Source organism: Macadamia integrifolia, chromosome 3, assembly GCF_013358625.1.
Source record: "Macadamia integrifolia cultivar HAES 741 chromosome 3, SCU_Mint_v3, whole genome shotgun sequence".
Lineage (NCBI taxonomy): Eukaryota > Viridiplantae > Streptophyta > Magnoliopsida > Proteales > Proteaceae > Macadamia > Macadamia integrifolia.
The window spans coordinates 7,893,012-7,909,590 of NC_056559.1; the positions used below are offsets into that span (position 1 = coordinate 7,893,012).

Consider the following 16,579-nt stretch of genomic DNA (forward strand, 5'->3'; position numbering starts at 1 on the left):
CCCCCCCCCCCCGGGGTTTTGTTGTATCATCCCCTTTTCTGGTTGTTTTAGTTTAGTTGAGTTTGGACTTTCCCTTGGTTTGCCGCTCTGGCTTGTTGTATGTCTTCTTTTTTTTTTTTTCGGTTTTAATATATTTTTAATTTACCAAAAAGAAAAAGAAAACAATACATATATCACATAAATTTCAACTTCCCACGTCCAGTTATACCCAAGGTTCGAAATCTCGTTTCGTTTCGTTTTGTTTCGGAGAAATTTCGGCCGAAATAGTGTATTTTTTTTGTTTGTTTCGGTGGTCAAACGGTCATATTTTGACCTGAAACTTGGTGGGTAACTTATTTTAAGGTTAATAAACATGCTTAGAACATAAAAATGCAAAAATATTTGAACATGACATTGTTTTAGAGTTGCACCTTTGTTTAGCAACAACTGTCGAACTGCTCTGAAACTTTGACTTGGTTTTGGAGAAAGAACATTACCTTTCCTAAGCTTTGATTATGTATATCTTGTAGGAATCCAATGGAAGTCAAAATGTGTGATGATGTGGCTAATTAGAGGCTTGTTGGAGACTTGGAATGTTTTTCCTTCAAAATATGCAAATGAAACCGAAACCATCGAGACAGGCGAGACAGAGTTGAAATTTCGATCAAAATACCGAAATTTCAACCGAGATATGAAATTTATAACACATGGAATGTACCGAGATGACCGAGATACCGAAACGATACCAAAATTTGGACCAAATTTTTGTACAAATGTTATTTCGTATGTAATTTCGTTTTGGCAAAAAAAAGAAAAAACACCGAAATTCCGAAATTCCGAAATTTCGAACCATGGTTATACCTCATTTTGATTTGGGAAGAGAAAAAAAGCCAACCAATTGCAATAACATATTTTAAATACTAAAACTTATAAATACCAAATATGGTAAGAGTTTTAAATAGGTTACACAATCATGATTACAAAACTTTCCCTTTTCTTTTCAGAAGCAATTTCTCTTCTCTTCACTTCCCTATGCTTGCAACCAGATAGAGCCTTTGAATTTGTAGAAAAATGATGTGCCCATCATAACCTAGTGGCAGACTCCCACCAGAAAGCATGCTTTGGATCGATAACCAGCCAAGGTTTAGACTTTGGATCAAAAAGTTGATTATCAGTCTAGCTCAATCTAATATGCCAGACAATTGATTGCCAGGAAAACCAACCAAAAGGTTGTGTTAGTCAAGCATGGCATAAGTTACGAGGAACTGTTCCTATAATTTGAAATTTGACATCTCATGAGTGTTGCCACATAGGCCGAAGCAATCAGGTAGGATGAGCAGCCCAATAATGGGGGATGGGGTTCCTCTACTGCACAATAGAGGCGGCAGCTCAGATCCGACGCATTGGAGAGCCTCGAGGCGCGTGTTTGTGTTTGGTTTCATGCCGAGGCACTCCATGGCGTCGGATCTGAGCCGCCGCCGCCTCTATTGCATAGTAGAGGAGCCGAATCCAAATATGGCTCCGACATAAAATAGAGGGATGAGTGAGCTTCCCGCACAATGATAATCTAATCAAATGATTGAAGAGTTAAAAAAAACCACAACAAAGGGAAAGTCAGAATCACTATTTCACTTCGTCCTTGCCATCTACAGAGTAGCTATTGCAGCCGCTGAAGCAGGCAGCTATTGGGCCAATCTTTCGTCGATTACCTGTTCAGACACAAGCTTCTGTGGGACCCACTATTCCAATCTCAGGTCTCCACATGAATAACCAAAGATGAGAAAATTCTAAAGCTGCAATCACTGTTGTCAAGGCATCACCTGGCAACAAGGAGGAGCTTGATGACCAATGTGACCAATCCTTATGTATCAAGGCGCGTAGACCCAGAATATAAAGGAAACATACCTTGAATGGAAAACATAACTGGAATATGGAAATATATCTGGAATAAGGTTGGGCACCTTGACGTCATGTAGGCATCAACATGCCTTGTCCTTGCCTTGGTGCCATGAAAACAATTGGTTGCAACTTGCTATAAGTATAAGCATATAACAGAAAAGGCAATAACACAAAGGTTCTCGCTGATCCAAGAGCATAGTTGTCACAGCGTCAAATCGATCCAAGGCAGTGGAGGGGTGGCTAATCGATTTGGTGATGAATCGTCCGTTACGGCGTTGCCATGGCGGTCAAATCGCCCATGTGTAATTTTTTATTTTTTCTATTTTCTAAAGTTATTTAGTATGCTATTTTTTTATTTCCCCTATTTTCTAAAGTTATTTAGCATGCTACAAGCCTACAATACCCTATAACATATAAAACCAACATTGAGCAACATCAAATCATCAAAAATCAACATAGCCCTATCAAAATCACCCTGCATTTTATAAAAAATCGACCGCCTAGTGAATCAGGCGTGACCTGGCATCTATGGCGGTGCCCTGGCAACGCCTTTCAGCCAATGGCGACCGCCATTTGTGAGTCACGTAAATCGTAGCACTTCCATGAACTTCTTTTTCTGCCAAATCGCCTCCTTGGCGGCGCCTAGGTGACACCATGACAACTATGTCCAAGAGTGTGCTTAGTTATCTGGAAAGCAACAGCTAATGAAGCAAATGGAAAGAAAACTTTGAAAGTAGAAAACCTTCATTGTGAGAAATGCAATAGCTGAAATCCTTCGTGTCAAGGTTCAAAGTTAGTACCAGAAATCAATACCAAAATCCAGCCTTGAAAGGGATTAGAAAGGAGAAAATCATAGAAAGAACAGCAAAAAGAAAGCATAAAAGTAGTGAGCCAGGATGAACTCAAGGCATTGATTACCCAAGAAGTAATATGGAGAGACAAACTGTGAGACTGATGATCACAGACTTGCAATAAAATGAGGGAGGAAATGTAGAAACCTAGATCATGTTAGATGGCCAAGAGTGATTCCAAAAGGGCCTTATGAAATACTAAATCAAGGAAAGCTAAGCAGACATTCTCATAAATAAATAAATAAATAAATAAAAAGTCTAATTTGTGTGAACCAGTAAGTCTGATCCGGCCTCTAGAGCTATGTTTTAAATTGTGTCAGTATCAATTGGGGTATTATTATACTCATCTCTTTATTTTTCTGACCTAAAGTATAAAGTACACAAATTATGTGAACATGTCCTTTCAATGTAGGAGCTGGTTAAGACAAGAACCAACCCTACAATAGGATTGATATTCCAGTAGCTGATAGAATCTCCAAGATACTTGCTGTCCAGAAATCCAGATTTGATGGTGTAGCAGGAAACTAATAAAAAAAATTAAAGATGAAAAAATAAACTGAAAAAGTAAAGGAGAAGGGGGATAGGGCATCTCACTCAAGCTGTCTCTCACAGCACTGCATCTCACAGTTTTCCAGCATAAAGCTTTCTTCTTCTGCTTTTTTCATTCAATCTTGGGCTGTAGATCAGCCTTCTTCCTTTATTTATAAACTTTAAATTGATCAAAATCGGGTCCTTCCTTGCATGGAAAGGAAAGGAATCCCCTTACAACTATATATTATCATCTTTGGAAACTAATTACAAATCAAATCAAATCCCTCCCTTTTACAAAGAATTAAACCCAACAAATTAGAATTTCTACTTTCTAAAAGTAAAAACTAATATCAAAAACTAGCTAGATAATATCTTCCTAACTATTACAAGAAAATATGAAAATGGAAACTACATCGATCAAATATTTCCTAAAATCTTGCAACTTAAACTCCTTTATGCGAGCTAGCCATGGGGCCCATAAAACTTTTTTTTTTTTTTTTTTTTCTGAAGTTGATTCTCAGCCCTCTTCTTCCCAGGCTTTGATCTGCATCACCTTTATTGTAATTCTCTTTTCTCACATTAATAAATCTCCCACCACCCACGATTTGAGCATTCTTCTCTTCTCTCAAACTGTGGGCAGTTCTCTCCATTCTCTCTTCTTCTCTTCTTCTTCTTTTTGACTTTCATATTCTCCTCTCTTCCTTAATGTCTAGGTACTGATATCAAGTTCTAGTGCAGTAATACTATGCATGAGAGCCATTAATTGTATTAGGAAACAGGTTCCCCCATTATTGAACAAATTGAGAGTGCAACCAAAGGTTGACCCTCGTCAGTTCCAGCATATCTTGGTGTAGCAAAACCAGGACCTGAAACCAGTGCCCACGATTGTGAAGAGAGAGGAGAGAAGAGAGAGAGCAACAGAAGAGCATCCAACCTGCCATGATAGGATTCAGTGTCTCCTATCGTGACTTCCTACTTTATTTATAAACCAGCAAAGTAGAGTCTTAATAGGAAACCTACTAAGACTCCAACACCTAATTACAATCTAATACAGGGAAATAACAAAGGAAAATAATCATTGACACTAATTGCTAAAAACTAAACTCATACTCAACTCAGAGACAAAACTAAACCTACAACTCAACATAACTCATGATCATGATTCATCATCTCGGTTTAAACTTGCAATTTTAACAGAAACCAAGATAAAACCTTGAGTAGATACTGATTCGTACCAACTTTCGACCATTTTGCATAATTTGTTATGTTCGACTTAAAAAAAAAAAAAAAAAAAAAAAAGAAACAAGTTTCGACAGATTTTGACCAGTTTCGGTAGTTTCAACTAGCCTATGACATGTCAAGTTTTGCCCAGAAAATACTAGGTTTTGACCGTTTCAACCCATATCTCGGTTTCAGGCTTGGTCATAACCGGCCTCGAGATTGAGATGCCAATCCTTGCTCACGATAGGGACACTCCCCCCTATCGTGAGTAACCTTTAACACTTGGAATCAGCAATGATTCCCAATTTTGATGTTCCTATGTATTAACTTACAAGAAACTAGCAACAATATGGTTTTTAATACAAGAAATGTGTCTAACAATCTCCTTGGCCTAGAAATAGCTTCATCACTAGCAAGATGACACAGAGATTAGGTGGGGAGGTGGTGGGAGATGAATAAAATCCAAACAGTAACATACGTTCTGAATTTACTTAAATAAAGTTGAATGGTGGAAAAAAATTCGTGTAGCAGACCCATTTAGTTGGGAAAAGGCCTTGTTGATTTGATTTGATTTGAGTTGAGTTGAGTTTATATAAGTAAACTAGAACGATCCTGCCGTGAAACAAAATTTAAGTAGCTCTAACTCCAAGTTCAATTGTATGCTTTTGTAATTTACAAACATGGGCTGTTACCTATGCTTTCACATTCCACAGACATAAGTCTTAAGGAAAAGCTAAAATCATATCATAATTCATAAAAGGTAAATTGTTCTCTGTAGCTACAGCACAAATAAATTAAACATCGTAAGAAAATGACAAGACCTGAAAAGAAGTGTACAATGTAGGAAGAAAAGGATGGTCGAGTAGAGAAACAATTTCCCTCTCAAGGCATGCTCGATGAACCTGCAATCAATTTGTGACAGCATGGTAAACACTGCAAAACCAAATTTACTGACATAATAATCCATACAAACATACATGCATGCATATGTTTACATCATACATAGTTTGAAGCCACTGCATGCTTGTGTTCATAACATGAATTATTCATCTCACATGAAGGTGGAGATTAAAGTCCAGGATACTTTACATCATACATAGTTTGAAGCCACTGCATGCTTGTGTTCATAACATGACTTATTCATCTCACATGAAGGTGGAGATTAAAGTCCAGGATACTAGAACTGGTTTCTGCAATTTTTTTTTCTCCCTTTCCTTACCCACAATAGATGATTTTGCTTTCCCTTCATTTGCCTATTGTTTCTCTATTGCTTTCTTATTTGTTTGCCGTCTTATCTATAAGAACAAGTGCAGTCATAAGCATATCAAGGAAGATAGATTAATAATAAAAACGAAAAATCATTTAAGATGAAAATTATTCAGAGAACACCCATGTTAACATGGTTAACGAGATAATAATGCATTCTTCTTCAGAGAGGACTTCATGAATGATGCTGTTTCTGACAGAACTCGGATCCCTGCAGAAGGTTGTTGATGAGCACATTTATGTGTGAAATCTAGGATAGTAAAACATACATTTTACATATTTAGAATGGAGCTACCTTGGGTTTTACTCTCTTTTTGCAGGTTTTATATTTTCAAGGCTTTAAGGACTATCAGGCACTATATCTTCAATTTTACACGTAAAGAGATCCTATTTCTTTTCATGGTTGCGAAGAGGACGAAATTCTGAGCAAAATGGACGTGTTCAATTGCAAGTACACATTCGTTTGGTCAACCGTACAAGTGATTATTCTTTTCGGGTCAGAAAAAGAATAATGGATCAGAACTGAACCAAGATACAGAACCAGCCCATCTACAGTTGTTCCAAGGGTATAAGGAATATTCTAAATACCAACAAGGATCGATGGACCACATCCTTAAGTGATTGAAGATTCATTTTTGGTAATAACTACCTAGCATAGTTGGTGAGTTGTGGTGTGCAAAATCCCTTGCTTATTAGGAGGTCTCAAGTTCGAACCTCTTAACTGCCATTTTGTTGAGGTTTTCATTTTAGAAGATTTTCTCTTTCCTACTCATCACTCAAATGAGGTCGGCCAAAGGAAAAGAGGAGAGAGAAATAAGGAAATAAAGAGAAAAATAGAAAAAAAGGAGACAAAATAGGAAAGGGGAAAAAAAAGGAAAAAAATTATTAAAAAAATCGTCCAAGATGCTTCCCACATTTGAAAAAGAGAGAAAAAAAGAAGCAAAATCGTTGGAGATTCCCTACTTCCTACAATTCTCTATCTTCTCTCTCCTCCACCTCATCAACAAGATAAAAAAAATCTTTTTTTTTTTAAGCTAAAATCTTTAGCTTCCCTCCCCCATTCTCTATATAATAGAATTAACACAAGGGGAGGAGGCACTTCATTCTTCCTCTAGGGTTTTTTTTCAGTTGCTCTATCTCTTTCTCTAGCTCTAGTTCTAGATTTATGTTTTATACACTTTTGTAAGTTCTTTTTATTCAATTAATGCAAACACTTTTGTTTTTTATTCAGTCTTTTATTTTTATCGTTTAAGCAATTCAAGTTGTAATTTTCAAGTTCTAGTTCTAGGCTTAGTTCTAGGTGACAAGAACAAGCTATGAAGCATGTCTTTCAAGTTCAATTTATTTTTTCTTCAGATTTGTTTTCTCTAGTACTAGAAATTTCAGATTTTGTTTATTCCAGATCTAGTTTTTAGTACTGGTAGTATCTCAAATCGATCAAGTTCTCAGTTCAAGAGTTGAAGTTCACGTAAGTAGGCTCCTTCAGTAGTCTTCTCTCCCCCCTCTCATTCCCTCTTCTGACTACCCTTTCTTTCTTAATTTAGGATTTTAATTTCAGTAGTTACATTATTGCTATCCCTTTCCCCCAAGGTTCATGGCTAGTGTATGTGTTGGCTTTGCCTCTCCTAGCCATAGAACATCAATTTATTGCTTTTATTTTAATTGTCTCCCTTTCCCTAAAGCCAAGTAGAGTAACCCTTGTAAGAGTGACTCTCTGGTCAAGTAGGGAAGCTCATATTATGATGCATCCCTCGGGCTAAGTAGACAAACCTACTTGTGAGTCTCTCTCTAGCTTTATCCCCTTTCTTTTACTTTATTTTTATTTCATCATTTTTTTCCTTTATTGTTTTTTTTTTTTTTAATTACGCGGGTTGTTTATTTTCAGTTATTTATTTATTTAATTTTAATTGCGTGACTTGCGTCTTTAAATTCTTAGATGACAAATGGTTAGGACGTTATTTTGGATACATATGTTTATGACGGTAATTAGAATTAGATCACAACCATTAATCAGTTCATTTTCGCATTATTAAAAGAAAAAATAAATAAAGTGGTTGCTCTCCCTATGTTCGACCCGTAGCTACACTGATCCATACACTTGCTGTTACATTTTAAAATCTCAAACAGTTGTATAACTAGAACTGATTGTAATACTTAATTTCAATCCCTCATGAACAGAGAGGTTCATGTGCATCCTTGTTGAGTACCTAATGTCTTGGACACCCCAAATTGGATGCAGAACCAACGTTCCAAAATTAAATCAACAAGCTCTATACTACCCTACAATTGTAATTTGCTAAAATAGAATCATGAGAGTAAATGCTTAATGTTTAGCTACAGAGCACTGCAAAAGTAAGGGGGGAAATGAGAGTAGAGGTAAAATTAGGGTTTTGTGAAGTTGGATATGACTTTTACTTAATAGAGATAGTTCTGTGATAAATGGCCTAAAAACAGGAAGTGCAGGAAATCAGTCCAACGACTGGAGTTTTGATGGTGGGTTAATGAGTTAAGGTTAGAGTACATGGGATACAGATGAAAGTGGGGTTATCGCAGTGGTCTAGTCAATATTTAATGGAAAAAACTGGGAAGTGCTGATTGTATGGGTAGAAGACACCACATTAGAAAACTAAATAGAAACTAGAATTATAATAGAGAGTACCAAAAAATCCACAGAGTTTTGAGTAATCCACCTTTAAAGAGGGCCTGTGAATCCACACAGTAGTAGCACAAAGCTTTACGATTTAGAAAAAAAAATTATTGTTATATTTGTGTGCGCTGGACAGCACTGTCTGCACTTGAATGCCAAGTCTTAAAAAAAGAAGGTACTTAAATCAACCAGCACAATGCTTACTTACCATATGTGACACTTCTAGAAGCCCAAAAACCTCTTAACCGATCAAAATGATGTGATATAGAAAGCCCATAAAGCCCAAAGCCCAAAGCTCAAAACCCATTTATAATTAACCAGAACAATCACTGTTACATAGTAACAACTTTAAATGAAATGAAACATCTAACCTACTTGACTTAGAGTAAAACCCTTTTAACCCAATCCTACATATTATGCTCGATCTAGTGACATAAATTCCAATCCTAAATACGTTGGCCACTGGCATAGCCTCAAAGCAACAACAGTAGCAAGGGTAGCAGGGTAGCAGGTCCATCAGTTGAGGATCTGGATCTAGTCGATGAAGCAGTGTACTCGGTTGATGATCAACTTGATCAAGTCATAAGTTTTGCAGTTTGTCAAGCTCTCGACCATATTTTTTTACTAAGCGGATTCTGTTGAATAAGTGGATGTTGCATCGCTAACAGCATCAGTAGATAGAGGTCCAGGTGAAGCAGAAATTTATTCAATCAAATACAGCAAACCAATCACAAAGAAAAATTTGAGGAAGAAAATGCAATCTGCTACAAAAAAAGGGCATACCTAGTGCACAAGACTCCCACCACTGCAAGGTCTAGGGAGGGTCATAATGTATGCACCCTTACCCCTGTTTCGTGGAGAGGCTATTTCCCGACTAAGACCCGTAAGCACTTGGTCACAATGGAACAACCTTACCGTTGCACCAAGGTCCACCCTCTAAAATGCAAAATCCATTATAGTGTTAATAAAATCAAAGAGCAAATTGCAGTGCTCTGTTATAGAGAAAATACATAGGCTACAGTATATCTCTAAAAACCCTACTAACTTAAACTTTGACATATTATCCCTACTATACTAAGCTAGTCAATTGGCTTGGTCCCAATGTTCCGGTTCAATTTTGGTTCGGTCAGGGAAGTGAGTGCGAATCAAAACCAAACCAAGAACTGAGTCGGCTCTGATACTGCATAACCAACCCGAACCGGCCGGTTTCGGTTCCAATTTGGTTCTCTGGGTTACCATCGTCTCTACACAAACACCGTTGAGAATCACCTCAGATGCCTCCTATGTCGGAACTCCTCTGCCGGAATCTCACCTCTAAGGGCTTCGACTGCAATCATTCATTGACCTTATCTGCTCCTCTAAGTAGCTTCTTTGGTCGCGATCTTCTCATCCATCTTCGTACATCTCAGGTAGTCGACAATTGCCATTAGAGATGATGAAGTCTTTAGGATGAAGAGCTGAAGACCGAACCCAAGGCCTTCGCTGCCATAGTTGAGAAGAAAGTCTGACAAGGGACAAAACCCAGGTTGTCCATAGAATGAAGATGAGTCTCGAAACCCTAGGTAGTCTACTTTTTTAATTCGTTGCATTTAAATTTTGAAACCAAGAGTATTTTTTTTTCTTTTAGGATATATATTTTAGTGTGCCGCAGGGAACTAGGGTACTTTCCCCCTTCCACCAACCCTATTTAGAGTGGGGCGGCTGGATGGTGGTCATAGTTGTAATTGGGGTATAACTTGATGGGGTCATAGTTGCAATTGGGGTATAAGTTGTAGTTCTTTTATGACTCTCTTTTGTTCATTATAAATAAAGGGCTTGTTTGATCAGTGAGATCACTCAAGCATTCTACCCTAATTTGACTAGTATTTATGTATTATATCAGTCTTTTCTTCCCATCGATTCTTCTTTTTGTATTTTATTTCATATTATTTCAGTTGAAAAAATGACAGTCGCATCAGCCCACATGGTTTTGTCAGTATTTGCCTCCTCTCAAAACCCTTCCCATTATATTATCAAAAAATAACTGAAAAAAGATGTGAGAAACACCCTTAATGAGTTGTTTGGTTCGGTTTCAGTTAGAACCGACGGTTCTTAAGCTAAAACTGGAACCAAACTGAACCGAATTACAATACCATAATCAGAACCAATATTGGACCAAATTTAATTTGGTTTGGCCGGTCCCGGTTCCAAATTGACTCCCTTAAGTATAACCAAGAGGACAATTAAAATAAAAACATATAAAAATGATTCTAAACGGACAAACAAACAGGTCACAACTTGGCCTGCAACTCTAACCAGACACTCTCTGCTTCAATTACACTTCTAAACACTCCTACTGCTAAAATGACTCCTTCCATGTAGATCTCAGCATTGAATTTGACCAACTGGTCTTCTTCACATCCTTCTGCTGCCTCCTATGATCTGTTTCATAGAGAAACAGAGCACAAACTCAACTCACTTCAGCCCCACAAACAAAACTCTTAAAAATCCTGCTAAAACTAGTATGAAAATCTGGAATGTTGTTCTGCCACATCAGCCACCTGTAAGAGTGCTGGCAAAGGTCTGATTTCTGTTGTGGGCCTCGCCAACTCAGTTGTCGCTATAACTATGAGCTCCTCTAACCAGTTTCACCCCTAACCCCATTTATTACCCCCTAGTTACTGACCTGCTACCATTTCTCATATAAGATCTCTGTTGTAATATACAAAACCAGCCCAATTCACTTGAAAATTTAACACCACCTTTACTGCACATAATTTTTCCTTTCTAATGCCTAGCATTGCCTGACCTTAGCGGAAAACATTATTTCTTGTGTCACCATCCACCATGAGATCATGACCACAACCAAAACAGAAGCAACTAAAGAAGTAATGAGATAAAGATTACTGAAAATGAGGTTGCAATACCTACACCGGAAATATTTTGCTTCTTTCTTTTTGAGATAAGGCATGTCACCACGACCATGTGAAGGCACAGTTACCCTAAAATAAAAAGCCACAATGGGATTTTTGGAAAAATCAATCCAGACAAGAGAATTTGAATTACCTCAAGATAATCATTCTTCTTTTCCCTGACTAGATTTTGTTCTTGGATCCTATAATACAAAGTTCGGGGATCTACTCCACATTCCTGCAAACAAGTGAAGTTTCCTATAGAGATATTCACCACCAGTGCAAATCTTAAAATCCTACAGTTAGTAAACTAGTTTCCATTCATGTCAGAGAAGACTTCAAGAGTTCCAGAGGATCTCTTTTATTCCTTAACAAGAATACAAATCAAAGAGAAGACACCAATGGATTCCTTCAAGCAGGGGTGGGAACGGGCGTGGCCGTCACATCTTTCCTTTTAACCACCAGAAGTCATATGGTGATGCTTAAACACAAAGATTCCCTACTTGATAATGACATCACGGACATTCAAAATGAACAACTCTTAAATGTTCAATGAGGACTCTGGCTAATACAGTTAATCAGCTTCACAAAGTCCATGATTGTTCCCCTTGAAAAGCAAAGTGAAGAGGAAAGCAGTCAAGTTGGACTCCAGCACTTTGTACAACTTGATCACAAAGGAATTATAATGGACACTTGGATACTCTAATTAGAAGAGGGCAATTAATTTCAATCCACATTATCATCAAAGCCTTTGAGTCAACCAATTCAAATAAATAACCCATCTATGGCTTTGGCAATTCCATTCCATCCAGTATCATATTCTTCATAGGCACCATCAAGTTCTTTCCTCTTACTCAACATGGTGCCATACTTTTTTAAGAAAAGATTAAATCATCTCTTTCTCTTTTCCAGACATGATCAGACCATAAGATGCTCCCCTTTATTTTATCACCCTCATGGAGCTATTCCTAAGCCTACCCTCTCCCCATCTCGCCCCACAAACCCCCCCCCCAAAAAAAAAAATACATACACTCCCTTGACTTGGGAACAATTGAAATCGTGACGTTCATCCATTTGAACTTCCTTATGTTGGCTCACCCATTACATATATTGTGCTTCTGAATATGCCAACTTGCAGATCTGTAAAGCTTATAATTCCTGTTTCCATCTCATAAAATTTATTTCAGTATGCTGGGCATACATCACATAGGATGCATTACTCAACTCTGCTTCAACCGACCAGGAAATGTATTTGATGACATCTCAACTTTCCAGACTCATTACACAACTAATAAGTTCTATGCTCCCATGTAACCCATTTATCTTTCTATCGGCTAAACTCCATAGATCAAATATAACCACAATTGACAAGCACACAAACGTGGCTCCTTTTCTGTGGGAGGACCACCTGGCTAATGGCAAACCTATTCCCACCACATGACAGCTTACTGGCATCAGAACTTCATGAAGACATACTCCTATCACCATCTATTATTTTGTAATTATTTTGAAAAAGGGTCGAACAGATGATAATACACAGGGAATCCAACAAAAGTGGATCATACGATTGAGTCAGAGCACCAAAACTGACATATGGCAAATCCAGAGGGTCATCTACCTATTGAATGGTTGGAATGGCCAGGTCAGTGTCCACATGCTGGAAAAATAGATCCAACCAGCCAAGCTTTGCTCTTAAATGTGATTAATCCAGAGGGTCATCCATCTATTGAATGGTTGAAATAGCCAGATCAGTGTCCACATGGTGGAAAAAAGATCCAACCAGCCAAGCTTTACTAGATCAACCTCATTAATATCATAGCTTAGATCCATGTGTCTCTAAGGATAATGCATGACCACAACAAGCAGCATTAATAACATAGCAGAGAAAGATCATTCATTAATTGTAGATACTCAGGTAAAACGAACAACAAAAGACAGTTTCTATTTTCTAACAATTTATAGGTTATATACAGTTGCTTCAAAACAATTTTAGATATCTCCAACAAAAAAATGTACAATCAGTATCATGAAGAACTAACTCATTCCCCTTCTTGTTAATATTCATACCTTGTTACGGTTCAGCATTACAGATTTGTCCATAGCCTTCATAGCATACAATTCACCTGTACCATCCAATTCCACCAAATGAACACTGCAAACACAGCCCAAATAATGTAATCAGACAACAAAGAATGAAATTCAGAAATTTTGAAGAAGCATACTGCTGCGAATGATTCGGGTAACTTTTTAATCTATTACAGGTTCCCCAAGATGGCCCATTGGCAACTGCTGTGAACATTATATACGCTTATAAAGAAAAGAAAAGCATCAGTAACTTCCCAACCCAGATATGGGGTTCTGATAAGGAAATTACAAAGAAATGAGGTAATCGTTTTATTATGCTCTACTTTTGAACAATAGGTTCCTAGAAAATATTCGGAAGATTAAAATCAGACAGCGTTAATCTCATTGGTTATACTTCAAGTCAAGGATTAAAACAGATGTACTATTGGGAGCAGTGGTAAGTCAAATCAGAAGAAAATTTTGAAAATATGAATGGATAAACTTAGATATGGTAAGATCTATGATAAACATGCAAAACTATTAGAAATTATGTATGAATATCTATTCTGAAAAAATGACAGTTTTCTCTTAAAGCACATTTGCCTAGAATGAGGTATAAACAGTAAAGGGTGCACGTCCACAACCTATATAATCTATTGCCAAACACTGCTCAGATATGAAGCAAATATTAGCACTTTCTACTACTTAACCAGAAAATCATATACCTCTGATCCTACAGCATAAGATAGAGCGGGGACCAAGAGAGGGAAGATATTGCCAAAACAAATAGAAAAGCTGTTTGATTCAATAGTTACCCCAAGTTCAGTTAAATCAAACAGAAAATAAATAAGGTCGCAAAAGGAAGTGGGAGAGTGAGGAAAGAATAAAATAATAGATGCTTTAAGCCATCACATGTAGGCTGATGTAGCCACCCGAAGTTCAGGAAGATATTGCTAAAACATATAAAAAAGCTGTTTGATGCAATAGGTACCCCAAGTTCAGTTAAAATCAAACAGAAAAACAATAAGGATGCAAAAGGAAGGGGGAGAGTTAGGAAAGAATAAAATAATAGATGCTTTAAGCCGTCACATGTAGATGTTATACATATATAGGGATGGTCTTATATTGTCCAGATCATTATGTATTGGTGCATCTTACCAGTAAAACCCCTCTCACGTAGATTTAATACATATATAGGGATGGCCACATATTGTTAGATACATATCGAAGGCTTTAGAGATTGCTTCGGAATAAATTGATCAACTAAATGGTAATTGTAAAGAAAGTTGAACCAACCAAAACCTGTGAAGAAGAAGAAGCAAAACTGAGAGAGATATCTAAACCCATGATAGTTTAGTGTACTTAGCCATCGTGGTGCTCACTTTTATTTATAATCCAATAAGTAGAGTCTTGGTAGGTTTAGAATCTTGGTAGGTTCTTGGTAGGAAACATACCAAGACTCAAACATTAATTACAATCTAATAAGGAAACCATAAACATCTCTAACTCTAAGGCTCAACTCATAGCACGATGGGGATACTCCTCCTGTCATGAACACTCTTTAAAACTCCCCCTCAAACTGGAGAATACATATAGCAAAAGAAAGCTCCAGCTTGGACCGACAAGAATTCCAACGAGCATAGAGAGAACTCCAATCAACTATCATAAAGCCAGCGGCAAAATCAGCTCAAACACACCAAACATCAGTAGATCAAGAAACTTCATGTCAAATAAACCAAGAAAAACCATCAGCAACACCAAAAACCCTTCCCAAAAAAGGCACTCCCACAAAAGTGTAGCATCCAACAACCACATCAAAAAACCATCACAAGCCTCAAACAGCGCAACATCAGGTTGCTAGGAACCAAACAGCATCATGTTGTTGAATATACCAAACAACATCAAGTCTCTGAATATGACTATATTTAAAAGATAAAACTATTCTGAGGACATACAAGAGCAGATGCTTAATAAATCAATCTTCAAAATAATCTTAAGCAAACAATAACTGAAAACTGATAATAATCGATCTGCAACAAATTCCTTATGGCTCAAGTTTACATATGAAAAATATTAAAACAGATTTTTTTAATCCTCTCTTTTTTTAGAAGTTTTTCTACTTTTTCCTTCTGAGAACTTAGCATATTCATGAAGGCCTGAGAGTCGGACTAGGACTTGAACTGTATTGGTGGATTCTAAAGCCAATAAAGGCAAAGGCCAATGCGGGCCTTATAAGAACCCATCCGAACCCAAATATCAACAGAAGGATTTTATTCTTCAACAAAAGATGATGTGGGAAGTAAATCGTAACAACAACAATAACTTCAAAACTGCAAAAATAAAAAATAAATAAATAAATAACATGCAAACCTTTGAAGTACAACAGTAGAAAGTCTCTAGAAAAATAACACTACCTGCCAGTGTCACCGCAACCCAAAGGTCTTACGGGCTTGAAATGTTTCAACCCAAGTTGCTCACCATGTGAAATGATCTATCAAACCAAGAGGGACCAAAACCACGTCAGCGGTAGAGAATAGATATTAAACACACCAGAAGATACGACTTATCAAAAAAAGAATATGGCAGAAGATAGAAAGCCTAATAGCTAACATGAATTTTGAAATTTCAAACAAAAAAAAAGTCATCAAGACAGAAAAGGTCCTAAAAATGGAAAGGTTCAGAACATTGTGATTTTGTTATTACATATATACCGAGTATCTGAGCATGAAAATATTCCATGAGAAAAAGATAGGAATTATGAGGCAACTCGCCCTTAATAAATTGGCAATTTGATAAAACATTGCAAAAAATATTGATGGCACTGATGAATGACAACAAACTAACCAACTTCGTGTTAATGCCTCAGAACTAGCAAATTGTTTTCTTTGTTGAGACATAAATGCTTTAGTTGCAAAGAAAATATCCTAATTGTAGTTACTTCACTGGAGTTGTTGAAGAGAACAAAAGGCTAGAATATTCAATTGGTGCCTCTTGCAATCTGCCCGTCTTTCTGGTGCAATTCATTACATATTCCTTTCAGTCAAAGTGTCCTAAACCTGGCTAGTTCAGGTTCTTTAATTATGTTTGATTGGGAGTCTAGTTTTCCTTCTACAATCTCTTTGCTATACAGTTGCAGCTCTCTTCTAGTCCCTTTGTCACTGAGCCGTCAACCCCCAGAAGGAAAACTTGTGAAAAAAGTAAAAAAGAAGCAGGAACCAAAGGAGTCAATT

General features: G+C 37.1%; 1 protein-coding gene across 7 annotated transcripts in view; it reads right to left on the bottom strand.

Moving 5' to 3' along the window:
* LOC122073328 (phototropin-2-like) overlaps positions 1 to 16,579 on the bottom strand; it is a 54,921-nt gene that overhangs the window by 11,486 nt on the left and 26,856 nt on the right. For 5 of the 7 annotated variants that reach the window (XM_042637899.1, XM_042637898.1, XM_042637897.1 and 2 more), the window contains exons 14-17: positions 15,764 to 15,840; positions 13,353 to 13,437; positions 11,440 to 11,523; positions 5,303 to 5,383 (exon numbers count right to left, since the gene is read on the bottom strand). In XM_042637899.1, the coding sequence (XP_042493833.1) occupies positions 5,303 to 5,383; positions 11,440 to 11,523; positions 13,353 to 13,437; positions 15,764 to 15,840 (327 nt within the window). The remainder of the gene's footprint in view (positions 1 to 5,302; positions 5,384 to 11,439; positions 11,524 to 13,352; positions 13,438 to 15,763; positions 15,841 to 16,579) is intronic. The other 2 variants (XM_042637900.1, XM_042637901.1) reach the window with 2 other exon arrangements.